At 56.8% G+C, this 26,891-nt stretch overlaps 12 protein-coding genes across 12 annotated transcripts; 7 read left to right on the forward strand and 5 right to left on the reverse strand.

The window, feature by feature from the left end:
• Positions 1-789: 789 nt before the first annotated feature.
• On the reverse strand, positions 790-2,444 carry LMH87_009673 (uncharacterized protein; the record flags this gene model as incomplete). The annotated part of the gene is made up of 4 exons (XM_056196712.1): positions 790-956; positions 1,006-1,170; positions 1,226-1,732; positions 1,784-2,444. 4 exons carry the CDS (start codon positions 2,442-2,444, stop codon positions 790-792), a joined length of 1,500 nt encoding a protein of 499 aa, XP_056053831.1.
• Positions 2,445-2,918: 474 nt separating this feature from the next.
• On the forward strand, positions 2,919-4,094 carry LMH87_009674 (uncharacterized protein; the record flags this gene model as incomplete). Its single annotated transcript, XM_056196713.1, has 1 exon — positions 2,919-4,094. One exon carries the CDS (start codon positions 2,919-2,921, stop codon positions 4,092-4,094), a length of 1,176 nt encoding a protein of 391 aa, XP_056053832.1.
• A 2,024-nt stretch (positions 4,095-6,118) lies between these two features.
• Positions 6,119-8,003, forward strand: LMH87_009675 (uncharacterized protein; the record flags this gene model as incomplete). The annotated part of the gene is made up of 2 exons (XM_056196714.1): positions 6,119-6,922; positions 6,972-8,003. The coding sequence occupies 2 exons, from the start codon at positions 6,119-6,121 to the stop codon at positions 8,001-8,003; spliced, it is 1,836 nt and encodes a 611-aa protein (XP_056053833.1).
• Positions 8,004-8,619: 616 nt separating this feature from the next.
• On the reverse strand, positions 8,620-9,513 carry LMH87_009676 (uncharacterized protein; the record flags this gene model as incomplete). Its single annotated transcript, XM_056196715.1, has 2 exons — positions 8,620-9,361; positions 9,425-9,513. The coding sequence occupies 2 exons, from the start codon at positions 9,511-9,513 to the stop codon at positions 8,620-8,622; spliced, it is 831 nt and encodes a 276-aa protein (XP_056053834.1).
• Positions 9,514-11,234: 1,721 nt separating this feature from the next.
• Positions 11,235-11,948, forward strand: LMH87_009677 (uncharacterized protein; the record flags this gene model as incomplete). The annotated part of the gene is made up of 1 exon (XM_056196716.1): positions 11,235-11,948. One exon carries the CDS (start codon positions 11,235-11,237, stop codon positions 11,946-11,948), a length of 714 nt encoding a protein of 237 aa, XP_056053835.1.
• Positions 11,949-12,673: 725 nt separating this feature from the next.
• On the reverse strand, positions 12,674-13,845 carry LMH87_009678 (uncharacterized protein; the record flags this gene model as incomplete). Its single annotated transcript, XM_056196717.1, has 2 exons — positions 12,674-13,588; positions 13,642-13,845. 2 exons carry the CDS (start codon positions 13,843-13,845, stop codon positions 12,674-12,676), a joined length of 1,119 nt encoding a protein of 372 aa, XP_056053836.1.
• Positions 13,846-14,782: 937 nt separating this feature from the next.
• Positions 14,783-15,319, forward strand: LMH87_009679 (uncharacterized protein; the record flags this gene model as incomplete). Its single annotated transcript, XM_056196718.1, has 1 exon — positions 14,783-15,319. One exon carries the CDS (start codon positions 14,783-14,785, stop codon positions 15,317-15,319), a length of 537 nt encoding a protein of 178 aa, XP_056053837.1.
• Positions 15,320-16,037: 718 nt separating this feature from the next.
• LMH87_009680 (uncharacterized protein) lies at positions 16,038-17,302 on the reverse strand (the record flags this gene model as incomplete). Its single annotated transcript, XM_056196719.1, has 3 exons — positions 16,038-16,813; positions 16,925-17,130; positions 17,187-17,302. 3 exons carry the CDS (start codon positions 17,300-17,302, stop codon positions 16,038-16,040), a joined length of 1,098 nt encoding a protein of 365 aa, XP_056053838.1.
• Positions 17,303-18,236: 934 nt separating this feature from the next.
• LMH87_009681 (uncharacterized protein) lies at positions 18,237-19,876 on the forward strand (the record flags this gene model as incomplete). Its single annotated transcript, XM_056196720.1, has 2 exons — positions 18,237-18,652; positions 18,712-19,876. The coding sequence occupies 2 exons, from the start codon at positions 18,237-18,239 to the stop codon at positions 19,874-19,876; spliced, it is 1,581 nt and encodes a 526-aa protein (XP_056053839.1).
• Positions 19,877-20,030: 154 nt separating this feature from the next.
• On the reverse strand, positions 20,031-20,702 carry LMH87_009682 (uncharacterized protein; the record flags this gene model as incomplete). Its single annotated transcript, XM_056196721.1, has 1 exon — positions 20,031-20,702. The coding sequence occupies one exon, from the start codon at positions 20,700-20,702 to the stop codon at positions 20,031-20,033; it is 672 nt and encodes a 223-aa protein (XP_056053840.1).
• Positions 20,703-21,264: 562 nt separating this feature from the next.
• Positions 21,265-22,380, forward strand: LMH87_009683 (uncharacterized protein; the record flags this gene model as incomplete). Its single annotated transcript, XM_056196723.1, has 1 exon — positions 21,265-22,380. The coding sequence occupies one exon, from the start codon at positions 21,265-21,267 to the stop codon at positions 22,378-22,380; it is 1,116 nt and encodes a 371-aa protein (XP_056053841.1).
• Positions 22,381-23,519: 1,139 nt separating this feature from the next.
• LMH87_009684 (uncharacterized protein) lies at positions 23,520-24,341 on the forward strand (the record flags this gene model as incomplete). The annotated part of the gene is made up of 1 exon (XM_056196724.1): positions 23,520-24,341. One exon carries the CDS (start codon positions 23,520-23,522, stop codon positions 24,339-24,341), a length of 822 nt encoding a protein of 273 aa, XP_056053842.1.
• Between the last annotated feature and the right edge of the window lie 2,550 nt (positions 24,342-26,891).

A 26,891-nucleotide genomic window follows, 5' to 3' on the forward strand; every position in this document is an offset into this window, starting at 1 on the left:
AAACAATTGAGGAAATGTCTTGGCTTTGACCTACAAGGGTAGGACCAAGAGCGAGCGATTTGAGGTCGCAATAAGCAGCAGCCGTGCACGCCCAGTGGCGCACGCGAGGGGTTGCCTGCTTAATCTATCGCGAAACAATCTACGGGAACAAGGCTAGTTTTGAAATGACGGCCAGACTGCAGCCCGCACGGATGGATGTCCGCAAGGATGTACTGAGTAGTGGCATGATCTGCGAACTGCAGCTGCATGGATGGGGGTTCCGGAGGGATGGATTCCGTGATCGGCCTCGGCAATTGCCCTGTGCCGCACATATGTGCTCAACAAAGTCGCTCGGAAACACGCCAAACCTGCATACTGGTACTAATAATCATTCCGGCGAAACTACCAGTAACTAGTCGCCCCCGCTCGATGAATTGCAAAGCGCTCGGCGCTCGTGGCGCTGTCGAAGAAGGGGTGGACCTTGTCGTGTAGATCATAGCTAGCATCTCGTAAATGTACTAATGTGTTTCATGATTTTCTTTATATAGTATAGTGTATCGTCGCCGAGCGGAAAACTTATCTGCTCCATGGCCGAAATCCATGCGTGCGTCTACTCTGTGGCACGAACGCGACCCGGGCCGAAGGAGTTCGTGGCTAGGTTCGTTCTCAGTTGTAGCAATGGTATATGTGGAGTTGTTCCCATGCGATTCATCACTTTGCGGAAGTCGAATCATGACACCTTGGGATCCAAGACACAATCCAATCTCAGCCACGATACGTTAATTAATTGCCGAATGATGATCCTCAAATCTACACGACGGCTTCTGCTTGCCGATACTCAGGATCTTTCTTTGCCTCGACCCCGGAGTCTCCACCGTCAAACAGCCGGTACAGCAGCTTCCACACTAAGATAACGCCAGTAGCGGCAATCGCACAAGAAGCCGCCACAAGCAAGCCGTATCTATAGCGAGGTGCATCTGCGTGCATGTTAGACTCGTACGCATATTTTTCCTGGGCTTATCGTACCTTGTGTGCGAAACAGCTGATTTCCAGGGAAATTTGCAAGCTGAATGGACATGACATATGCAGCCAAAGCTACCGGCCGCTTGTAGTCCTCCATTTTGGTAGTCAGCCAAGCTGCACTGATGGCTTGAGCACTGCCCATGCCCATTTGCGTCCAAACGACACCTCCTGCAAAGCACATATTAGAAACCTTGAATACAAAACCCAGTCTTTGGCAACTTACCGTAAAGCACCCATTTCGCAACGTTAGTTGGTGCCAATGCGAGCCACAAGAGCCCGATAGCGCCCCAGAGGTACCCTACAGCAATATGGAACCCGCGCTCTTGAAATCGGTCACTGCTGAAGGCGAGCCCAACGGACCAAATCAAAGCGCATATACTGCCCACAGAGTTCAGCCCATTCGCTTGCAGGGAGGTAAATCCTAGCGATTTGATAATGGATGGTGCATATGTGTTCATGGGCGATATCATGACCATGGAAAGCAGGGCTGCGACAAGATGGCCGTAAAGCCTCCAATCACTGAAAGTGTCTAAAATGTGCGACGGCAAGACTGGTTTTCCATATCGCAGTGCCTTTGTCGGGTCGTTGCGTATCACACGCGTGACGAGGATGGATGCCTCGCGGGGCGTAAAAATGGAAAACGATTTGCCGAACAGAGACTTCGGTCTGGCCGCATTGTGAGGAAAGTATAAATAGGCGACGACTCCCAAGAAGCAAGTGAGAACGCCCTCTAGGCTTTTGTCAGTCGTGGTAATGGAATGCGATACTGAGATTGACCTACCAATAAGGAAAAGCCATTGCCATCCTTTGAGCCCGCCCTGTCCACGAAGCGACAGCAGGCCGATGGACAATGGTCCGCCCAGCGCTCCAGCAAAGCTATTCGCGGCCCAGAAAATCGAGTATCGAAATGCGAGCTCCTGATTTGTATAAAACTTTGAGATGTACAGGGCGAATCCGGGAATATAGCCACCTTCGAGCGCGCCGATGAAGAACCGACACGCGTAGAGGCCGGCAGCATTCTTCATGAAGACTTGCGACCAGGTGACGGTGCCCCAAAGGAACATTGTGATGGGAAGAAAGCGCTCGGGACCAATGTACTTGCTAATCATGTTGAACGGCAGCTCGGTGATGACGAAGCCGACCGTAAACAGTGTCTGCGCCAGATTGACCTGCATGTTGCCAACGTTGATGTCCTTGCGGAGGCTGTCGGTGAGGGCGTTGCCAATGTTGCTGCGATCAAACTGTAGGAAGCAGAAGCAGAGGACGATGGGAGGGAGGATAAAAAAGTCCACCTTTCGCACGGCTCGCCGCGCTTCGCGGGTGTCAAACTGGAGAGTGGCATCGTAGCCGGGAACATGAACAGTCTCGTCCACGACAGTCACCTCTTTGTGCTCGTCGGGAAGGGAGCGGCTGAACGAGCCCTTTTCGGATATAGTAGACATGGTGACTTGACTGAGGTTCGACTTGAGCCTGTCCTGGCGCTCAAAAGTACATTAACGTAGTTGCGATAATGAGACGCTCAAAGTCGCTTCAACTTTAGGCGGTATCCTCCCCCGGGCGACAATGTCATTTTTATACATTTTCTTGTAAATGAGAGATCCTATCTAGAGCACCGGCTGGCGGCAAGTGTCAAGCCTCTGGGGAGGTTAAAGATAACATGAAAGCCCAAATGGCGTGCTTATCAGCTTTACCTGCAATGGCACTGGTGGAGTGGCGCCTCCCTTGTGAAGCCGACGGCATGCCGCCGGCTCTCCTACGGGATGCCGTCGGTGGGCGTCGATGGCAGCATGATGGAATCATTATTATAACAGGAGCTTATCTTCGCAATTTTGACGACTTATTGCTCAATCGATTCCGCTCAATGCCCTTTGGTATCTTGTTCACTTTTTCTTTTCTTTTCTCAACACACGGTGGCCATGGAGCAAAACACACTCAAGAGACGTGGCGTAGGCCTCACTGGAGTGGATAAGCAGCGATCCTTTGGCGGCTATACTCTCTTCTGTCCTCTTACCGGTGACACCGCGCATCTGGTCGACATTGACGGCAATGAGGTCCATTCATGGAAGCTCCCCGGCAGAGTCGGTCGCCACGCCAGAATCCTGCCGAATGGAAACCTCGCCGTCAACACGCTCCGGCCTCCCGTAAAGCAAACCACCGCCGACGGTGGCCCGTTTCCCTTTCCCTTTTTCAACAAGTACGGCGGCGGCGTCATGTCCGAGCTCGACCCGGACGGCAACGTCGTGCGCCAGTTCACCGACCCTCTAGGCCACCACGACCAGTACCACTACGGCGACGGCCGGATCCTGTACACCGCGCTCGAAGCGCTGTCGCGGGAGGACTCGGCCGAGGTGCTCGGCGGCGTCCCGGGCAGCGAGATTGACGGCATCACCTACGCGGATACCATCAGGGAGGTCGACGCGACCGGCAACCTCACGTGGGAGTGGAAGGTGTCGGAACGGCTGCCGCGGGCGGAATACCCCCTCCAGGCGCACTACACGCGCGAGCACTACCCGCTCATCAACTCTGTGCTGCCGCTGCGCGACGGCAACATCCTCGCGTCGCTGCGGTCCGTCTCGGCCGTCATCATCATCGAGCGGTCCACGGGCGATATCCTGTGGCGCCTCGGGCCCGAGGTGCTCGCGCAGCAGCACAACGCGACGGAGCTGGCCAACGGCAACATTCTCATCTTTGACAACGGCGCCTTTCGCAGCGGCGAGTCCATCACCTACACGCGGGCCGTCGAGGTGGACCGCGCGACCAGGAGCATCGTGTGGGAGTACCGCGACCGCTCGCAGATGCTCAACTTTTTCACGCCGTTCATGGGAAGCGCGCAGCGGCTGGCCAACGGAAACACGCTGCTGTGCGAGAGCGCCTTTGGTCGTCTGTTTGAGGTGACTCAAGATGGGTATATTTGCTGGGAGTACATCAACCCGCACTTTGCGGCGTATCCTGATGGCGTGACGGCCGGGATCTTTCCGGGGGAGTCGAATGCGCTGTTCCGCGCGTACCGATATTCGCTGGATGAGATACCTTGGCTGGAGCAAAAGTTGACTGCGTCCGAGGGGTCAAAGCCTAGTTGTGCGGTGATGTGAACCACTTGGCTGTAAGCGGAGTTGGCAAGTAGCTTATATGAGATGATGTTTGTGACTCGGGTGTTGATTTTTTTTTTCTCTTACACTAGAAACTTTATGAAAGCCATGTAAGCTGCAAATGCATAAATACTTGGTTACCAAATACTCGGTACGCTGCCAATTCCTAACCAGGTAGGTATACAGACTGTGGCGCGCCTTGCGGAACCTGGCGAGCACTGCGATAGGCGCCACGCGGAAGAACAAGACGCACGCGGCTTTGACAAACTGAAGCGAAAGAATTACGACTATTTTATAGCACCTATGTTATCTTTCTTTGTATTTCCCCCTTTTTTTCCCTGGTTTTATTTTAATCTTTTACTACGAACGCTGGATCAAGGCAACGTCACCAGCGCCACTGAAAAGAGACGCCACACACAGAGAGAGGTGCAAACGTGTGTGGCTGGACCAGTTCCCGTAACAGTGGTTGCAGGCGCTGTGCCTCGCTGGGATGAGCGCTACTGCAGCTCGCTGGGAGGGCCCCGCCGACGAGAAGCAATGCATCTGTTGGATCGACAAGGAGGGAGCCTATCCAATAGCAGAGATGGGTGCATCCAGCTGCAACTGTGAGTTGTTCGAGAGGCAAGAGGGTAGCGGATCCTCTTTGATCTCGGAAAAAATCACTTTGTCCTGGAATCTCCTTGCTTTGTTTCAACCTATCTCATCTGGGCAGGTTCTCCAGGTACCTGGTCGGGGCGGGTACGTACCCGAGGCAACGACTGGAGCCGCTGGCGACTGGACCGGCCACTTAATCTTTTTAGCACTTATTACAGCGCCACCAGCACCAAGGTTCCTCAAACAAGTGCAGTTGGGAGAGCAAGATGGTCCAGACAGGGATCAGACACGAACCAAAACATTCTATAACCGCGGAAATAATGCACAAGCGGTGGCAGGAAGAACCAAAACAGCGCTTGTTTGAAAAAGACGGAGCCTGTGACTGGCTGTGCTGCAGGCGCCTGTGCGAGGGCCGCTGGCATTGGCTTACAGACGTGGAGATGTGCAGACGTTACAGGATGAGCCCCTCGTTCTCAAACGCACCACTAATAAAGTCCCCCTTGTTGGGAAGCATGGAACAAGCTTTCAAGCTTCTTTAGCGCCCACTTTTGACCGGACTTTTGACTGGTTAACTAGTGGCCCAGCTGTGTGGCGCCGCGGCTTCAGTCTGATGCTGCGGCCTCCTGCTGACCTACCAGCACCAAGGTGGCCTGAAAAAAAGCCCCAAAATAGAGCCTCCAGGCGATCCCTACGCTGGCGACCCGCTGTAGGTAGGTTATTAGCCCACCGGGTCCCCTGGAGGCAGCTGAAGCTAAGCCTGAAAATGCATGACGCAGCGTCGCAGCTGCTCCCTCCCGTCTGCACCTTGCCAGTTGCCAGCCTGCCTGCCAATAGCCTGGCGACGCTATTAATCGTCCCGTCACCCTGTTTTCGCTCCCGCCTTTTCTTTGGCCCAACAACAAAACCGCATTCCCCCTTCCTCTTGATCGCCACAACAAACTCGCGCCAAAACCGACGAGAAATACTCTCGACCTCCTAGAAGAAAAAGAAGAAAAAAAAAACACCCCGACACGAGGGCGTATATCTGTATCGCCGCGCTGGGCCATTCGCGGCCACTTGCTTCGAACGAGGCTGCTTGCTTAGCACCACCACCACCACTACACCTCCACCACGCCTCCTGCAACCCAAAATAGCCCTTTGCTCCGTCTAAGCCTCCTTTTACTCGACAGCCCACGCAGCAGTCGCCAGCATCGATTAAAATAGTGCTTATTCCATACGCCCGTTTATTACTTTTCTCATACGCCAGGCCCTGCGATCGGAATTCGAAATCGCAGTCTCGTCTGCTCTCTGCTGTCGCATCATCAACCTACTATACGCTCCGGGTACAGAGAAGCCGCCCATGTCGCACTCCTCGATCTGACTCTCGACAACCCTCCTCCCGCCACCCCCTCTCCAACCACGAAACTCGACAAAATAGACAATCGATCAGCGTCATGTACGACCATGGCACCTCAACGGCCGCCTATCAACCGTTTCTCCAAGATGCTGCCAACGTCCACAGCCTCATCGCCAGAGAAGGCCTCGGAGGCGACCCGGCGACGAGGCCAGCCTCCTTTAAGATAATTGGCATAGTCTTGGCCATTAGCTCCGGCTGCTTCATCGGCGTCTCCTTTGTCTTGAAAAAAGTCGGACTCCTCAAAGCCAACGAGAAATATAACGAGGTCGCTGGCGAGGGCTACGGCTACCTCAAGAACTTTTACTGGTGGTCTGGCATGACGCTCATGATTCTCGGCGAGATCTGCAACTTTGTCGCATATGCCTTTACCGACGCTCTCCTCGTCACGCCCCTCGGCGCCCTCTCAGTCGTCATCACTACCGTCCTCTCCGCCATCTTCCTCAAAGAACGACTCAGCATGGTCGGCAAAGTTTCCTGTTTCCTCTGCATCGTGGGCTCCGTTATCATCGTGCTCCATGCCCCCCAAACCTCGTCTGTCAGCAATATCGAGCAGATGCAAAAGTACGCAATCACGCCCGGCTTTCTCACGTATACCGGCGTCATCATCGTCGGCTCCGTCATCGTGGCCTGGTACTGCGGTCCCAGATGGGGCAACAAGAACATGTTCGTCTACATCTCCATCTGCAGCTGGGTCGGCGGCCTGAGTGTCGTCTCGACCCAAGGTCTCGGCGCATCCATCATTGCCTGGATTGGTGGGCAGCCAGAGTACAAGCACTGGTTCCTCTGGGTCCTCCTTGTCTTTGTCGTCTGCACGCTGCTCACCGAGATCATCTACCTCAATGTCAGTCTCTGTACCACCTCTTTGACGGCGTCGCTAACTCGTTTAACAGAAAGCCCTCAATCTTTTCAACGCTGCCATGGTCACCCCCACCTACTACGTCTACTTTACAAGCACCACAATCATCACCTCGGCCATCTTATTCCAGGGCTTCAAAGCACCAGGCAAGGATCTCGCCACAATAGTCATGGGCTTCCTGGTCATTTGCTCCGGCGTTGCCTTGCTGCAGTTGTCCAAGTCAGCCAAGGACGTTCCGGACACGGCCGTCTTCCGCGGCGACCTTGATCAGATTCAGACGATTGCTGAGCAAGAGCAGCCCGAGACGGAGCCCAAGGCCGACGCCATTCGCGGCACTGCGGCCATTGTGCGTAGAATTTCCCAAGCGCGCCAAAGAATGGAACGGAAAGAACTGGACCGCCTGCGCGAAGAAAAGTCCATCGATAATCTCCAGCCGATCAGGGAAGACGGCCAGGCTGAGTTCGAGTGGGACGGACTGCGACGACGCAAAACCTTGGCCTCGAGCACCCGCGCTAGATCCGTCACCTCGCCCGGCCCCGCGCCGTTCACGCCGCCGCCGCCTAGCCCGCACCCGCCCCTCGGCATGTCGGCCTTTCCTAGCGACGAAGACATGGAGGAGCACGAGCGCCCCAGCACCATGTTCTCCAGCATCGTCGGCACCATCCGCGCGCGCTCCCGCACCAATGCGACTATGCCTCCGTCATATGGTGACGAGGAGTCGGGCAGCGGCCGCATGCGCAGTCCGGGCATCCGGCCGGTGCCCTTGACCGAGATTGTCCTCCCCAAGGCCAACAATGACGACGAGGCGGGCTCCTACTATGGCGCCACGCGCGAGCACGTCTTTCCTCGGGACACCGAGTACCGGGGCGCATCAGCCGGCAGCGGCGCGAGCCTGGCGCCCCCGACGCCGCCACCGCACTCGGCGCGCCGCCAGTTTTCGTTTCAGCGCGTCTTCCGCAAGACGCCCGACACGACTGAAGAGGAGCGTTTGGGTCTTGTCAAGGATGCCGGCGAGGAGGAGACTGACGACAGAGATGATGACGGTCACAAAAAGGGCTTTATTTGAGCCTCTTTCTCTCTTCTTTTTCATGAGGTGAGGAAAGGTGGGTGATGGCCTTGCATTACAATGGCGCACTTTGCAGTCCTTATTTCAAGGAATGTTGATTTTTTACTGCTTCTTTTTCGACTTGAGCGAGCAAACCGATGCACATATGAGCTATGCCTCTTTATTATTATTATTATTGTTTTCTGCACGGATGGACACTGCTGCACAACCTGTTGGACAAAACGGCCTCTGTTGGATTGGGATGAGCTTACAACATAACAAGGACGAATGTCTGCGTTTTTTTTAACTTTTTTTTGCTTCAGGGTCATAACCGTCTAATGACTGAAACGCAGGGCATTGTCAATGGTTTGAATTAGACGAGGGGCGGTCCCCAAAAAAAAATAGGGATGAATGGGATACAGAGAGGACAAAGAAGGAAACGCCTGTATATATTACTACAACGTGATGATTATGAACTACCAGCCTCTATGCAAGTTGCAATCTGTGTAAAAATGCCATCCATGGCCATGCCAGCCGCTTTGTATGCAAATGAAGAGTGTCAAGAAAAGTATATACGAGAAGGAAAAACAACGGAGCGGATGAGTTGAAGCCAGGCGATGGGACAGATAAAGACGGGCTACCAGTCGGCGGCCCAGCCGTTGTCCTTGAGAAACTCTTCGCAGGCCTGCCGCAGAGCCATATTCGGCCGCAGGTCCGCCGCGGCGAGCGGTTCTCTGGTCAACGGATCGCAGGGGTACCGTCGGAGGTGCTCCATGATGGACGCGCGCTCGTACGATTTCCCGGTTTTCGTCACGACGGGATCAACCATGAAGCCAAAGGAAATATCGTCAATCGCCCAGTCGGGCACCTCGCGCGTCCCATCCCCGCCGAGCAGCCGCGAGCGCTCAAACACGGTCCTCAGGCGGTCCTCTTTCGCGCGCGCATCCTCGTCCACAATCTGCCGCTCGCTCTCGTCGTCGGCCGCGGCCGCGACGTCGGCCGCGCGCTCCGCCTCGAGCAGCCGCAGCATAGTCCTCTCGAGGTCCTGCTCCTCGCGGACGCGCCGCTTCTCGCGCTGCTCCCAACGGGCCTTTTTGGCCTGCAGCACGGCGGCGGTGACGGCGGGCAGGGACTTGTCGTTGCTGGCGGCGCAGAGGGCGTGCGCGGCGAGGCCCGACGCGAGCGCCGCCTCGGCGTCGCGCAGGGCGAGCTGCGCCTGGCACAGGTAGTAGTGGGCCTTGAGGACGGTGGCGGGGGCGGTGCTGGGCAGCGCCAGGACGGACTGGCAGTCGGTGAGGACGGAGTCCCAGAGGGCGAGCTTGAGGCGGGCCATGGCGCGGTTGGTATAGAGGGCGGGGTTCTTGGGGTCTTCGATGATGCTGCGACGGGAAGGAATGTGTTAGCGTTTTCGAGATGGGGTTGTGAGGGGATAAGAGGCATACGCTTGCGAGTAGAAGCTCTCGGCGCCGAGATAATCGCCTTTTTGGAAGTGGCGATTGCCTTCCTCCTTGAGCTGAATTGCCCGCGACATGATGCTGTTGTGCTGGATTCTGTTCAACTGATATGTACGGTTGGGTATGTATATTTTCTTTTTTGAGTCAAGAACGAGAGGTGTACATGGGCGACTCGTCAAATGGCTTCCGTACGTGCCGATTCAGGCGTCGAGAGGAGCTGCCAGAGCTGGATGGAGGGGTCAGCCTGGGCTTGGCTTCGTGGGGTAGCAAGGTGCAGCGTTCTCGACGAATTCTAGCACAAGGCGATACCGCAAGCCATATTGGCACTCGCGGCAGTACGAGAAAAGATATTCGAAGGACGGAAGAATGTTAAAGGAGCGAGGATAGACGGTGCGGTGTTGCGCGGCGGAGTTTGGAAGAGAAGGACCCTGATTGCATTGTCCTCTTTGGGGGAGGGGCGGAGCTTTTGGGCGGCGCCAGAGAGCTGAGAAATCGCGGGCGACCCGCTTTGGTCCCGGGACGGCAATGGCTTGGGACGGATCTTTCTAGAAGCAATGCCACGGAAGCGCGGATGATCTTGAAACTCGTCGTTCTCCTTTGCGCCCTTTGCGCCCTTTCCTCCGGGCTGAGTTCATCTTTGGCCGTTATGCTGGAACACGGCGACCTTGATGCGCTGCGCTAAACCACAGGATATGATGCTCCAAACGACGCGGAGTAAGTTGCCATCACATCACCTGTCGCAAGCCCGCGTCATCAAATTTCGGGGAACAATGGAAAGGCAGCTACCACTTCGGGAGCGGCCACAGCCATCACTTCCGACCGTGGCAAGTTCGGCACAGCTCAGCGTCTCGCCCTGGCCCGTCACAGCTACTCAGTCCCAAAGGAATTCGACATGACCAATGAACAGCTGCCCCGATTGCGAAAACCAATCATGCGACCGATATTGAACCTCAAGCAGAAATCACTCCACTGCCGTAATTGTCGGTTTCAGCAAGCTGCTCAGTAGGGTCGACGGCCCGTCGCAATGACGGACAACGGGCAAAGAGCTTACGCATCCTGAGGGCGTACTCAGCCCTGCCGACACTGACACTCAAATCTGCGTTTCAGACATCTCAGCCGTCCGGACCGCTATCCGCCCGAACCCTCGCCATCAGTCGCTCTGCGCGCGCACGGTGCCAGCATCTGTTCCAGGGCCCCTCCGACTCCGGCAAAAGTGGCTTCATGCCGAAAACAGATCACAGTAAGCCGATGCGAAATGCTGTCTCGAAGCGGGAGGGAGCGGCCGGCTGCCAGCATGACCGTTCAACGCAACGGTGGTAGCGTTGTGGTCACTCGTCCCACGCGGATGCCACGTTGCCCAGTACACCAGCATTGCACGAGCGGTAAGGGTATCCGCGGCCACGCCAGCCTTGTGCAAATAGACAGCACGCCACGAGATTGCGAAAAGACACATTGATCTGCCGGCACCGGCTTGAAGCCCAAGCCCTAATGGTACGTGGGAGATGGCAGGCTAGCGCAGTGTTTACAGTCGACAGTGTGTGAGTGTCTCACAGTCACCCACACAAACCCGCATTAGCCTCGATGCTAAACTACAATGAGCATACGACTCTAAATCGCCGCACTAAGCCTAATGGGATAAACGATTCAACAAACCCGACCTACTGGTACACAGGTGTGTGTAAGTCGCATTGCGCCAACACTTGCTAAAAATATAAATACACAATAAGCTCGCCGTGGGTCATCTCCATCGTTCTGGTCATCTCTCCAGACAGTCCTTTCTTCACATACACGTAACGCCATGCCGCCCGTCCTCAACACCATAGACCACATCTTTGTCCGCGCGGGCAACGCCGACACCATCTACAACGAGCTCGTCGACAACGCCGGCCTGCCCGTCGCCTGGCCCTTTCGCTCCGTGGCCGACGATCTCGCCAGCGGCGCCGTGTCCCTCGGCAACCTGATCCTCGAGCTCGTCCAGACGAGCAACACCAGTGCCTCGCTGCCCTTTGTGCCCGAGTACGGCGTGGCGCTGACGCCGGCCCATGACACCATGGCCGAGAGCCGGGCGTGCGCGGCAACGCGGGGCATCGAGATGGACGCCGACGACAGCGTCTACGACCCCAGCGGCAACCTGCTGTGGACGCGCGCCCTCGTGCCCCAGCTCAGCGGCAGCCGCCTCGACACCTTCTTCTGCGACTACACGGCCGACCAGTGGCCGCTGCGCGCGGGCTCCCGCGAGAAGCTCGAGACGAGCAACGGCGGCGCGCTTGGCATCACGGGCGTGGAGAGGATGACGGTCCGCTCGGCGCGGCTGCAGCAGACGGCGGAGAAGTGGCAGCTCATGGCCATGGACCGCGAGGACAAGGACATGCCGACGGTGCAGGTCGTGGCGGGCGAGGAGGAGGGCCTCCAGGGACTGACGATACGCGTGCGTGATGTTGAGGCTGCGGAGCGCAAGTTCAAGGAGCTTCTGCCGCATTTTCCAGACTCGTTGCAGTGGCAGTTTGTCTAGTTACCGTGGATGGCCGGTGGAACTGGTGGCTGGACTGGACACGGCTGGGTTTTATTTATTCGGGTTAAAACTGCATATCTTTGGCGACTTTGCTTTCATCGTTAGACTTTACGGCCGTTCCATAGACTTTATGGCATTCAATTGTCACTTATTCCCTTTCTACAAACAGTGAAATGTCAATTTGGCCAGCGACTTGTTCAACTTGCTGCCCAAAATGCCCGCGGCCTGCCCAGCCGCCGCCCGCGTCGTATCTGTGAGTGGGCGCACCGATGCGGTCACGCGCTTCCATCAAAAGCAATGAGTAGCGGTCAGCGGCGAAATTGCTGGCGGCGACAAGCCATCCACATCGGCATCTTTGTAAATTGAAGGCATTCTGAGAACTTTTGCAAGTGAGATGCCGATTTTGAGTTCAGACACAGAGTGGCGACACTGTGGTACACAGCCAGCAAGTACACCAGTAGGCGATTTGTTCCGTATTCTCAAGAAAAAGATCGTGTTACTCTTTGCTACATCTACTAGTTTTGGCATGAATAGCTGACCATCTTCAAATGATGCTTGCTATACAATTCAAAACTCGAGGTTCAAGGTCGAGGTTGAGATGCCATGGCCCGAGCCCCGACGGCGTCCCGGGTCCGAGGGCCCAAGTGCTGGTGGCTTCACGTCTTTGCATAGCTATGACTACCCCAACAGACGATCCCATAAAGGCACATCAAGGTCAATTCCATCTACCCCCACGTTTGATTTGTTTGGCCCAGGGGCCGCGTGGACTCACCCTGGCAAGACACGAGCGCCGTCGAGTTGCTGTTGCACCTCGCGCTGTACCGTATGTTAGGCGTGTATGTGCGCACCGGCGCCGCAGCTCTGCCATGCCAGCCCTCGACAACTGCAATCTGGCTCGCGACCTCGCCCGCCTTCTGGTGGTGGTGAAACAGCTCCGGGTTGACCGTCAGACACCGCAGCTGGCCGGTTGTGCACCACCGGCGCAGGGTCATTGTGATGATGTCGTCCTGGCCGCCCCGCGACATGGCGTACATCTTGAGGGCGGCCGCCTGCGTGACGGCGTACGCAAAAGTGCAGAGCGGCGCGACCGAGTGGTGCACGACTCGCAGCTGCGGCGGGTAGTAGCTGCGGCCGCCGTACACGTGGCGGTAGATGGTCGACTCTGGCAGCGTCGGGTCCAGGGCCGCTCTGAATCGACCCTCGCCGAAATCAATCGGATCCCCCGAGTGGCCCAGCCACAAAAGATCCCAGCCGTCGCCGTACGGCGAGTGCGAGCGGCCTGGCGCGTTGGTTAAGTCCTTGAGCATCGGCGCCACCAGCTGCATCTGCTCTTTGATGTTAATGTCCCAGTCGGCATCATCTTCCATGATGAGCGCCGTCGCCCACCCATTTTGAATGACTGTTCTCAACGCATTTAAATGACCGAGCCAGCACCGGGCTTGACCAGGGCCAATGCCGTACGTGTATTTGGCATGAGGGGACTGGGGCTGCCCCTTCTTTTGACGGAAGACGTCAACTTCTTCTTGAGTCCAGTCTGGCTGCCTCGGAGCGATCAGGCTGAGTCCCGTCAAGGTCGCCGCAGTCTGCAGCCCATTGAGCCTCCAGGAAGGGCCAGTAGTGACGGCGACCAGCCTCTCAAACTCAACTGCCAGTCAGTACCAGGTTACAATGCTCTGTGTTTTTAGTTACTCACACCTAGGGTAGCATTATCAGCTCCTTGGGCCGCAGGGTTGGCCGCTGGAATCCAGCTTACGTTCAAGCTTGGAGAAACGTATATGGTGGACAGAATCAGAATTAAAACCGCGGTTAATACTTTTGCAAGCCGATTGTGTTCTATACTGAGCGTATTCCCCTTTCGTATAGAGGGCTGCAACTCAGAAGATTGTGATGCCGCCATTGGTAAAGGTCGAGCGCTGTGTTCGGGCTATAATGGCAGACAGGTTGACTAAAAGCCACAAAAGAAAACGGGAAAGGAACAGTACTATGTTACAAGAACGAAGAATGCGAGATCGGAAGGGAGAAAAAGACTATTAGCTCTCAGCGAAAAATTGGTCGTCGTCGGCACGGCAAATAAGATCGACGACGTCTCAGTGCACCTGCTACACTGTCTCACCCGCCACGCTCTATTTTTTCAGCCTCTGTCGCAACAAGTGTGGACTGCAACATTGGTGAGCGTTTTGGCAAGTCGAGGTTTAATTTGTTCCGCTACTTTTGCGAGCATGATCACCGGCAGCCAATGTCCATCTTGCGTGATACTCGGCACTATTGGTTTCATACCCGCTGAGACAAGTGTAGCGGTGTATGGGTAGCCGAATATGCCAATCGGTGCGGCTTCACCAGTAGCTTCAACATGCAGCACGATGTAGATGGCTGCATCTCGCCAAAAACCTGCCCATGATTATCAACGCAGCTCGAAAGAATCCGTGGCTTCTTCAGGATAGATTTCTATCACTAAACTGAGAAGTCGTGAGCATTCAGAGTCGTAGAAACCACCCGAAGCCAATCATTGCTACAATGGGCAGAAAGATGTCTTAGACGCAATATGTCTGGTATATGCGACGCCCCGCTTTTGTTACCTGGCAAAGCGCGTCAATGTCGACTATGCCTTCGTTGCAAGAGGTTTTGCACAGCAACCACCGGTCTAGAGCAGTAGCATGCCAAATTACAAGAAGTATTCAGTACTTTAACTTACCCTTGCCGAGATAAATACATGCACATGGCTTTTAGTTATAAAGGTGAAGCCCACGGCCGCCATATGCTCCAAGCAGTTTCGCAACTAGCAGTAATTCCACAACTGCCACTTATATTACCATACATTACCTCTACACGCAAAAATGCAACCCAAGACTGCCGCCCTCCTTCTCTCTGTTCTAGCCAGCGGTGCCATTACCATGGCTGCTCGCAGTGCCCTGGAGACGGAACAATACAGGGCGCTGGCAGATCAACTGCACTTCGATCCGGCTACATCGTCCGACAGCATTCAAAAGAGAATGGAAGCTATGGTCCAGCGCCAGGCCGATAGCGGTGGTGACGATAGCGGTGGTGATGACAGTGGTGGTGATGACAGTGGTGGTGATGACAGTGGTGGTGATGACAGTGGTGGTGATGACAGTGGTGGTGATGACAGTGGTGGTGATGATAGTGGTGGTGACGATAGTGGTGCAAAGAAGCTCAAGCGTCAGGGCGGCGACGATAGCGGTGGTGACGATAGCGGTGGTGATGATAGCGGTGGTGATGACAGTGGTGGTGACGATAGCGGTGGTGACGATAGCGGTGGTGATGACAGTGGTGGTGATGACAGTGGTGGTGATGACAGTGGTGGTGATGACAGTGGTGGTGATGATAGCGGAGGTGATGATAGCGGTGCTTAAAGTTACAAACCGAGCTTGGATATGGGTCAACTTGAACCCTTACGAGTGCTCGCTAGGAATTCAGACTATATAAACCTAAACAGCTATTGAGTTTATGTTTCAATACTTTATCTGATCAGCTCGAACTGACCCGAGTGTGAACAACCCGAGTCAAAGATGCCGCAACTTACAACCCGCCCTAGGCGCTATAGCCGCATAAGATGAGACCAATAAATACGTGTATGACAGACCTACCGACGACCCCGAGTCGCATATTCAAGAGATGATACAGATGTTGCTGGAGAAGTTCGACAACAAGGTCTCGCATGGCATAGTCGGCCGAGTTTGTGGGGGCGTTGGCACATGTAGCAGGTTTACGCTAGACGTCGTATTATTGCGTATGAATTTATCCCGCTTCTGGTTTGCAAATTGGCTGTTCGGCTATGACAGTGGCGAGATGTTATGTGGCCGTGCTGCAAGTCGCCGATCGGACCGTTGGGCCAAATCCTGGGGCCGCACCATCCAGGTGCCACATGCCACCTTGATGGCGAGCTTGTTCAAGTTTAATTGCTACGCTGGCCTAGACAGTCACAGTTTTGCAGCTCATATACTACATGCAAATGTTTAACGGATTCGAATATTGAGGGGAGAAACTGAACTATATCGTGGCACATCATTGACAGGATCGGAGGCAGTGTCGTTGATCTCGTCAATCTTGTTCAAGCCTGTGGTCTGCAACCTATGCCCACAGATCAAGAACGACGCGGCCCTGCAGCTTGCCCTCGTGCATCTGCTCAAATGTGCTCGTCAGCTCGTCCAGCTTGACGACGCGCGAGTGGCACTTGATGACGCCCCTGGCCGCGAGTGCCAGCACCGCCGCCGCGTCCTCGTTGTTGCCCACCACGGAGCCGACAATGTTGAGGCTCGAGTTGATAATCTTGGCCGGGAACGACCCGCCGATCGGCTCCGGCGCGTGCTCCGGCACGCCCACGCATACCAGCGTGCCGTCGAAGCGCAGAAAGTCGAGCGCCTGGCCGTAGGCGACGTTGGACGCGGTGCAGACGACGACGGCATGGGCACCGACGCCGTCGCAGAGCTCACGCACGCGCGCGGCAATGGCCTTGCTGCCGTCGTCGCCGCGCGGGAACTGCGTCATGTCGATGAAGTGCTCCGCGCCGGATTCGCGCACCAGCTCCGCCTTGCTCGGGTGGTCGATGCCCACGACGCGCAGGCCCAGGCCGCGGCTGGCGACCTGCACGGCGAGGTGGCCGAGGCCGCCGCCCGCGCCCGAGATGACGACCCAGTCGCCCTTTTGCGCCCTGCTGCGCTTGAGCGCCGCGTACACGGTGACGCCCGCGCAGAGCATCGGCGCGGCGTCGGCGGCGCTAATGCCCTCGGGGATGGGTGTCACGTACCGGGCCGGGCCGATGATGTACTGCTGAAATGTGCCCGGCGCAAAGTAGCCTGAGATGGCCTGCTTCGGGCAGCACCCGTCCCTGCCGACCTTGCAGGCAGCTGCACGAGGGGAAAAGGTTTTGTCAGCGGAGAGGTCGAAGGATGGGTGCAAATGCCAAAAGCAGCGGGCTTTGCTTTGATGGGACAATGAGGGGGGAGAGGGGCACGTACCGCATTCGCCGCAGACGTTGGCAAGCCATTTGACGCCGACGCGGCTGCCGAGCGACAGTCCTGAGCTTTCGGCGCCGGGGCCCAGCTTGACGACCTCGCCGATGCCCTCGTGGCCGCCGACCTGGTCCTTGGGCGTGGGGAAGGGCAGGAGAGCCCACGAACGCGTCATGACGCCGAGATCAGAATGGCAGACGCCAGAGTGCGTCCTAGGGGAGTCACGGTCAGCAAAACTTTGCAAGCGGAAGTCGTGCGCGGAACGTACAGCTTGATGAGCACCTGGCCCTCCTCGGGCTCCGGCGTGGGCAGCTCTACAATCCTGGTCGAGATGGTGCCAGGCTCATCGTACACGGCTGCTTTGTATGTTGCTGGAATCGACATTTTGGATTATATGCCTGTTTTTCTTGTATCGATGCCTTCTGCTATTCTGTCAGAGAGAACTTGGGTCGAACAATGTAGTCGTAGGCTTAGGTAGAGCTTCGCCGTCCATAAAGTCCGATCGTGGTCAATTGCCACTTTGCCAGCCGGCGACGTGCCGCCTCATCATGCAGCCGCGCACACACCATTGGAGGGGTCAATGTCCGCCAAGAGCCACAGCCAATCATTAGCCACGCCGTGAAAAGAGCTACAACACTGCCCAGCAAATATAGCTACGTCGATTGGGCTCCGATGGACGATGCGGGGGTGAACTAGCATGCACACCAAGCGTCATCCTGAACCGCCTGATATTAACGTTACCCCGCAAAAAGGGCGATGCTCGAGCGGCGCTGCGGACTAAATAGTTGGCCCGCACAAGACGATTAACCCAAGACTTGACCAGGCTGGACAAGCAAGGTGTCTTTTGGACGGGTCGTGCGATTACACGGCGCCCGAGGACCCGATTACATGCTTAATTATAATACCCCCGGTCCGGCCCAGCCGCGCTTGACAATTCGGATGTGGTTCGGCTTCTGTCTGATGTAGTTGCGGCAGGTCCGCGCCGAAAAGACGCCCCGTTGCCGTCGGGCAATACCCACAGACGGAGTCTGGGGATGGGTTTTTTTTACAGTTCCGGCGCGAGGCTTGGCCCATTCCAATACTGTTGCCCTAATGGACCAAACTTGATTGGCTTGTTATACGGGCGCGCCATTGGTAATAAGAGCCATGTAGCCGGCTGCCACCGTCTCAAGTGTCCCCGACCGGGGCCATTGCGCCGCATCCTTATTGAAATCTCATGGTTATAACTAGCGCTGGGGTTCCCTGGTTCGTTCCTTCAGGATTGGATCACTAGACATAAGTGGCAAGTTGTTCAAAAGTAAAATCATCTCGCACTACAATGGCGCCTTTGGTCACGTACTGGCCCATTGCGGCCGGCATCGTCACCCTTTACATTCTCCAGAAGCTCTGGATCGAGTACTCGCACCGCCGCAGGGCGCGCGCGCTCGGCTGCAAGCCCGCGTACCGCCGCCAGGGCTGGCTCCCGTTCAGTATCGACCAGGTGTACCGCGCCATCAACGCGCTCAAAGAGAATGACTTTCTCAACGCAGAGGTCCGCATCTACAATGAAATTGGCCGGCGGACCACCTTTCAACAGTCGAGCCTGGGCAACAAATTTTACATCACGACAGACCCAGAGAACATCAAGGCCATGCTCGCCACGCAGTTCAAGGACTTTGGGCTGGGGCCGATTCGGTACAATGTCCTGGAGCCGCTGCTAGGCCGCGGCATCTTTACCTCGGACGGCAAGGACTGGTTCGTGCAGCATACGAAGTGTCGAAAATTATTACAGCTGCTAATTGTGGAAAAAATAGGCAACATTCTAGAGCCATCCTGCGTCCTCAGTTTACGCGCACCCAAGTCTCCAACCTCCACGTCGAGGAGATTCACGTCCAGCACCTGCTGAACCGCTTCGAGCACGGCGCCGACGGCTGGACCAAGGAGGTCAACCTGGCGCCTCTCTTCTTCAACCTGACGCTCGACTCGGCGACCGAGTTCCTCTTTGGCAAGAGCGTCAACACGCAGATGCTTGGCGGCCCGCACGCCAAGACCGAAAAGACGGGCGCCGCCGATGACGAGGGCATGGAGGACTGGTCGTCGTTTGGCGCCTCCTTTGACGGCGCCAACCAGAGCATGACGCGGCGCTTCATCCTCATGAACTACTACTACCTGTACGACTCGGCCTCGTTCCGGCGCAACTGCGCCGAGGTGCGGCGCTTCGCCGACTACTACGTGCAGCGGGCGCTGTCGCGCTCGCCGTCCAAGGCCGAGGAGGACGACGGCACCGAGTACGTCTTCCTCAACGAGCTCGTCAAGGAGACGCGCGACCCGGACGTGCTGCGCAACCAGCTCCTCAACATCCTCCTCGCGGGGCGCGACACCACCGCCGGCCTCCTCGGCTGGGCGACGCTGCGCCTCGCGCGCCAGCCCGCCATCTACGCGCAGCTCCGCGAGGCCATCCTCGCCGACTTTGGGCCCTACTCCTCCGACACGTCGCGCATCACGTTTGAGACGCTCAAGGCGTGCACCGCGCTGCAGCACGTCATGTCGGAGACGCTGCGCCTGCATCCCTCGGTGCCGTCCAACTTCCGCCGCGCCCTGCGCGACACGACGCTGCCCCGCGGCGGCGGGCCCGACGGCCAGTTCCCCGTGTACGTGCGCGCGGGCTCCGAGATTGTCTACAGCACAAACGTCATGCACCGCCGGCCCGACGTCTGGGGCGACGACGCCGACGAGTTCCGCCCGGACCGCTGGGAGGGCAAAAAGGTCGGCTGGGAGTACCTGCCCTTCAACGGCGGCCCGCGCATCTGCCTGGGCCAGCAGTTTGCGCTCACAGAGGCCGGGTACGTGCTGGTGCGGCTGCTGCAAAAGTATGACAACATCGAGAGCTTGGATATGGACCCCGTCATCAAGTCGAATCTGACGCTCACGTCGTCGCCGGTGCAGACGTTGGTGCGGCTGCATGAAGCGTCCGTGTAAAAAGGTTTGCCAAAACCGACAACTGTGACGTTATGATGATTTTTTTTGCTTGGAAGGTTTTAAAGAAGCCCTTGCTGCGACTCGGGCCAAGTATTTTGTCGTTTTTTTTCCCCTGCATTATTCACTGTTGGACGTTGACAGGGTCCGTCTATTTCTATAGTACGCCATCTCGAGATTGAATATATAATACTTCTGCCTCTGTATGCACAACGCCCTCGGCACCCACGATGCGACCCTGTAGAAACCATTTTCTGCCGTCCCGCTTGACCAGGCGCGACTCCACCGCGTAGACGCCCGGCGACACGGGTTTCCTGTACATGGTGTTCAGGTACGCCGTGTACAGCCGGCTCCGCGACGCGCCGCCCTGCTCGGCCTCGGCGCAGCTGCTCAGCCCGTCCACGGTGTAGCCCACGACCTCGTCGAGCAGCGACGCCAGCAGCCCACCGTGCGTGGTGTCGCGGTACCCGTTGAGCTTGGTGCCGAGCTGGAAGAGCGCCACCGTGTCGGGCTGCCAGGTGGTGGTGGCGGCGGCGGCGGCGGCGGCGGTGGCAGGGTCGTCAAACTTGTACTCGAGACGTGCAATGTCGCCGCGCAAGAGCAGCAGCGCGTGTGGGATGGTGCCCGGCGACTTGATTGTCTCCCCGAAAAAGGTGTCGGCGCCGTCGACCTTGGGCGAGCGGCTGTAAAAGGGCACGGGCAGCAGGTCTCGGCTGCTCTCGAGGTAGGGCTTGACGTGGGGGATTGCGGAAAAGAAATCGACGGCGTCTTGGTCGACGGGCATCTTGCCGATGAAATCGAGCAGACGCGCCGATTCTAGGTCCGGCATGGCTGAGTTTGTGATGTTGTATAGGCTTTATGGATGGTGATTCGGCAGAGCCAGCTGTCGTGCTTGAGATGCCAGTGATTCATGCGCAACAGCTTGAAGAAAGTCGGCGTCCTGTCACAAAGTGACTCGCGTTGATTGAATGAAAGAGAATTTGAGGCTGGCGCTGTTGTTAGAGAAGAGATGGAGAAGTATACTTGCATGTCGATCAGCCGCGGCTTTTGGCCGGGAGTTGATCCTCGGGCCCGGGCGCGCGGAGGCCCGTCGGACATTGGCCACGGGGCACGGTTGCATGCCGTAGAAACGCGGCTACCTGCAGACGTCGCTGAGACTTTTGGTCTCACAGGTTGCCAATTTTTATTTCCTTTTTCGTAGCTTGACTCTTCTTTTTTTCTGTGTCTACTCACATCGTGGGCAGCATGGGCTGCCTCTACACAGCCCTGCGCCCACTGCTAGAACTGGGCTAGCCCTGCCTGCCAAACCTCTGTGCCCAAATTTTCCCTCTTACACCAACCTCCCAGCTTCTCTTGGCCGCAAACCAGCGCGAACCGACCAGCCTTTGGACATGAGCCATGTCTCCGGGCATGACGCCGTATTCAATCTCCTGACGCTGGTCATTACCACATCGCCCACACCGTCAGCGCCGTCGACTGAGCTCCTCTCCGGCGTGCTCGAGTCATTCCAGACGCACTGCGATGTGCTGCTTCGATGCAGCGTGATTGTGGTATTTGACACCTATGAGCACGTCACGGCAACACCGCGCTTGAAAAAGGGGCACGTCACGCCGGAGACGGCGGAAAAATACAGCGCCTACAAGGACAATGTAAAGGCGCTGTTCCTAGAGGCGTTTGCCGATGACGCCGCCGAGAGAACACATTTGATGGAGACGTCAAGCGAGGCCGAGTATGGCTCGCCGCACCTCGCCACGCCTGTCCCGCTCACCCTGGCCTCTACAGAAGACGGCCGGGTGCGCTTCATCGAGGCGCAGGGTCGCCGTCTCGGCTTCGGCCTGGGCGTGCGCAGCGCTCTCCGCAACGTCACCACGCCATATGTCTGGATTCACCAGCACGACTGGCGCCTCATCTACGACATTCCCGTCGCTTCCTTTCTCAGCGTCATGCAGGCTTCCACAAACAACGAGACGGCGCCCATCAAGTACATCTGCCTGCCCTCGGGCCGTCGCTCCTCCTACGCCACCTCGGAGCAAGTCGTGCCCTATCCGGCGCTGCGCAAAGTCTCTCTTGCGCTCACCGGCGACTACCCTCCCACCGTGTCCTACGTCGACGCCCTGCCACCAGCCGTCGTCCCGCTGACGCCCATGTTCTTCTGGCACGACAAGCCGCACGTGGCCGCGACGGCGCACTACCTGGCGCGCGTCTTCCCCACGCGGCTGGCCATGATGCGCGGGGCATTTATCGAGGATACCATGGGCCAGCAGGCGCGCAACCAGATGAAGGACGGGCAGTGGCAGAAGTGGGCCACGTGGCTGTACAACCCGGACCAGGGCATGAGCGCGTGCCTGCGACACCTACACGGGCGGACTTGGAGGGGCGAAGAGGAGGAGGAGCGGCTGAGGAGTCTGGCGGTGCAGAGGGGGATGGAGAAGCGGACGAGTCGGGACGGGAGTGCGTCGGCGTCGGAGAGCAGGGCCTGCGATTCCGGTCTTGGATTGATGCTCTAGCGCTCTACAAGCATGGACTTTTCGGGGACTATACCATTTATCCTGTTCCCTCAATGTTGGAATACTGATGGACGTGGCGGCGCAGGAATGGTGATTCACCCAACGCAGCAGTATACATAGAATGCCGCAATAAATGTGCTACAGTAATAGTTTGCTGACTGTAGACTAAACTAAGTTAATTCGATTAAACTACTTTTTTATAGAGAGAGAGAGAGAGAGAGAGAGAGAGAGAGAAAGCACGACATATTGCTTTGGGCATCTGTGTGGTTGTCCTGTGTTTTCCCTGTCTTGATACAGGGTAGGCTTTGATGTTGGCCAAGCTACGCGAGGGCGCTGCACGACAGCATAGTTGCGGCCCTAGCACAAGACATTAAAGACTGCTTACCACTAGGAAGACATTTTTGCTCCAGTATTTTCATAGAAACTTGAGTGGTAATTACGCTAGCTACTAGAAAACGCATTTGGGCGTCAAGGCACGGCGCGCCTCATTGTAGATGAATCATCGCGGGCGTCTCACCTAGTCCATACCAGAATTATCGTTTACTGGTAAAGCATGCGAGTTTCATTTATTTATATTATCACGCAAAGTTTATGATGGGCAAGCCACAGCAGCGCCAGCAAAGTATAACGGTCTTGCAGGGCCACACGTGACGATTTGCTGCAGTGGGTGAAGCTGTAGGCGACGATGGACGATTGATTTTACACTTCTGTGTTCCAACAGACGAGGCTGCATATATTACCTATAACCTCCCCTGTATTATAGCAAGAATTTATTTATTCAGCAGGCAGTTTTTCTTTTCTTCTACATCTCTTCTCAAAGCATCTATCTTGCCAAACAATCTTTATTTTTATACTTGATGCACCCGCGGATTGAGGCCTGCAGCTCCATGTGGGACCAGTGACGGCAGATCCGTGTAAAGTGGCGCTCCGTTTCCCGTCTTCAACGACAAGCTCCCATCTACAAACCGCCCAAGCTCGACAATCCATTCGCGACCCAGCTACGGATCGTTCCTTGATACCCCTCCGTATTCGACGACCACACTCAAACCGTCTATTTCTCTTAGAGAACGCCACTTCTTCCATCCGAACAACCACGACCACAACCACCCCCGCAGCTTCCGTCCTCTTATAGCCGAACGATGCTCCTCATCGGGCTGACCGGGTCCATCGCGACCGGCAAGTCGACCGTGTCGTCGCTCCTCGCCAGCCCGCCGCACAACATCCCCGTCATCGACGCCGACCTCCTCGCGCGCAAGGTCGTCGAGCCGGGCACGTCCGGCTACGCCGCCATCGTGACGCACTTTGCCTCGTCCACGCCCGACCTCCTCGTCGCCGCCTCGTCGCCCGACATGCCCGCCGACGGGCCCTCTGGCCTCGGGCGGCCGCTCAACCGCCCCGCGCTCGGCCGGCGCGTCTTTGGCGAGTCCGAGTCCCTGCGGAGAGACCGCGCCGTGCTCAACGGCATCGTGCACCCGGCCGTGCGGCGGGAGCTCGCCAAGGCGGTCATGGCGGCGTACCTGCGCGGGCACTGGGCCGTGGTGCTCGACGTGCCGCTGCTGTTCGAGGGCGGCCTGGACCGCTTCTGCGGCGTCACCGTCGTCGTGGCCGTGCGCGACCCCGAGGTGCAGCTGCGGCGGCTCACGGCGCGCGATCCGCACCTCACCCGCGAGGACGCCGAGAACCGCGTGCGCAGCCAGGGCAACGTGCGTGAGAAGGCGGCCCGGTGCGCGGCGCGCGGCGAGGGCAACGGCGTGGTGCTGTGGAACGACGGCTCGAGGGAGGAGCTCGCCGAGAGCCTGGGGAGGGAGATGGCCAGCCTCAAGGCGAGGAGCCCCGAGTGGTGGTCGTGGGCGCTGCTGGGATGCCCGCCGCTGGCGGTGCTGGCGGCGGCGTGGCAGTTCTGGCAGAATACGCGGCTGAACAGGAAGTGGCAGGAGAGCAAGCGGACGAGTAAGCTGTAGATGGGATGCGTGTGGATTTTGCACGTCTATAGCAAATATATTGAGCGTTTGGTTAAGCTACGTGTTTCTACTCGGGTATCAGTTGTCCGCGAGGGATAGAAGGCGAAGAATTGATACAGCATCTCTGAGGCCCCCCCGGAATTAATGATTGATATGACCCATGCCAAGTATAGTGAAATATTCTTTCAAGGTTTTTGGCGAATCCGTTTACGTCTGGTGGCCTCGCGTATGCGGGATCATTCCGGTTGGGCCGGTGAGCCGTATGCGGTACAGAGTAACGGTACATGCAGGCGGTTGGAAATTTCCAAAAAGTCGGCGAGTGCGGATCCCGTAGATACCAAAGGAATAGAATGGAATGTAACCTACATTCATGGTGGATTCACCGGAGACATGACATGTAGTCTTGTTTGCTCTTTGGGGAGAGGCACATGTCTGTTGGCGGTGGCCAAAGGAGGCTGGACGCGACGACCACGACTACTGGCCAGGGCGGAGGGTAACGCAAGCCTCGAATACGTGAACCAAGAAGAAGAATGGTAGATCGGTTGCAACAGCATCATTGTGCAACGACGAGAAGGACGCGTAGGGTGAGAGCCGACTATCGGCTATGGCCTTCTTGTGGCCTATCAACGGACCAGCAGCAAGAGCCAGTGAGGCTTGCGTGACACCGCACAGCATGCGGAGCTTTGGGAAAGAAGAAAGAACCGAGAGGCATAGCGAAAGCAGAGTCATCAAGAGGAGCAACCATGTTTGGAAGCGAACAAGGCCGACGCAGCAGATGTAGAGTTGGTCGCCAGAGTCGGGATGGGGGTATCAAACAATGGCCAGGCAGATGCGATGGCGGCGCGTCGCAAACGGGGCAACAAGCAAAGGTCGATCAGAAGCAATAAATGTAAAATCGATGGTAACTTGTTAGCTTCTTTGTTACAGCTACACAAAGAGGCCCGCGCGCGCCGTCACGGGCAGGGCCGTCTTTCATGGGCGGACGCACCTCAAACGGCGAGGGTTTTGCCCATGAAACGCAAATGACAGCGGGACGAGGCCACGTTTAGGAAACAAGACGGGGAGCTCTCAGGGAATATTCAATCATGTATCAACCGACTGCGAGAGCCATGTCTACTGCATTTCTACATTGTTTACGGGCCAAACGGGCGTCCTCGTTGGTCTACAGGCGATGCTCCTGACGCCCATGACGGTTTTGCCAGCGCGAGCCCTCCTTCGCGGGTGGTTTGTGCCTCGAGGCTGCGGCGCAAAAAAAGCCTACCTACCTAGCCAACCTATTCGTTTCTGGCGGTACACCCATGGATGTACCGGGTACAAGGACACACTGGCTTCCAGATCGCGGCCGGCCAATCGAGAGGGTTGCGGCGAGCGGAATTACTGCGGCTCCGGGCCAGTCACGACGGGCGTAGCGCAGCGCGGGAGCACAGAAGCGGCGTAGCGTTCGCGGGCGCGGGGGGCGCTGCCAGGCAATTATGGAGGCAGCCGTTGCAGAGGAAGAGTTTGTCCGTAATAGGAAGCGGCATAAGTACTGGGTACTTGTGGCCTTGTTCCCCTTGCCCCCGGGGGGGGGGGGGGGGGGAACCAAGGCGACCATCTCGACCGCAGTGGTAACTAACAGAAGGCTGGGCTTGGTGGTGGGTGATGTTACCGTGGGCAAGCCTTTTTTCTTCCCTTTCCTCTTGCAACATGCATCGGCAAGCAACACAAACGAGTGAGCTGCACCCTATGTTCCGGCATCGCCACCAACACATTGCGCAAGACGATTCATACGTTGGGAGATTCGGACGCGTCTGATTGTCTTTTCGACGGGTGATTTGAATTGCTGCGATTCGCGGCCGGTGCGCAGCGAGACGAACAGTGTACAGAGACCTATACTGCCTACCCATCCAAGTACTGAGCAAGGTACCTAGGTAGGTACCTAGTGGTAGCCGTGCTACAGCGCCCGTACCACCTGTACTACAGCGAGAGCGCAGCCAACGCTTCAGCGCTGCACAAGGTACTTTCTTTTCCGCTGTGCCACCCACCACATCCCTCGTACCCCTTGGCCCGTCCCAGTCTGCCTCCTAGCCTGGTTCTCTGTCCAGACCAAAACCATCTCTTTTACCCTTTTTCCCTCCTCTTACTACATACATCCTCTCACTCCCTCCCCCAAACCCCATATCACGCTGCATCATCCGCCGCCCGCTGCCCGTCGGCGCCGCATCTAGTTCTTCTTCTTCACGCGGCTTCTTGCTCTTCAGGTGACTGCCGCTTGTTTGCTCGGTGATTTGCAATTTTCCCAAGCCTGCATTGTTGCCTTGTCGTGGTCGCCCCCCCAGGTCTTGTTCGTTTTTCTTGTCCCTTTGGCTCAATGCATACTTGACCAAACAAACACATGCACAAAAACAACACCACGGCCCTGTCTGCCTCTTTTGCTACCAGCACCCCATCATCATCACCACCATCATCATCATCATCATCGTCTTACTGACTTTTTTTTTCTCCCGTTGCCATCAGCCAGTTGAGTTGCTTGTTACTCGGCGTCGCGGCCCACTGCCCGTCCTAGCTCTG

This window comes from Akanthomyces muscarius, chromosome 5, assembly GCF_028009165.1.
Source record: "Akanthomyces muscarius strain Ve6 chromosome 5, whole genome shotgun sequence".
Classification (NCBI taxonomy): domain Eukaryota; kingdom Fungi; phylum Ascomycota; class Sordariomycetes; order Hypocreales; family Cordycipitaceae; genus Akanthomyces; species Akanthomyces muscarius.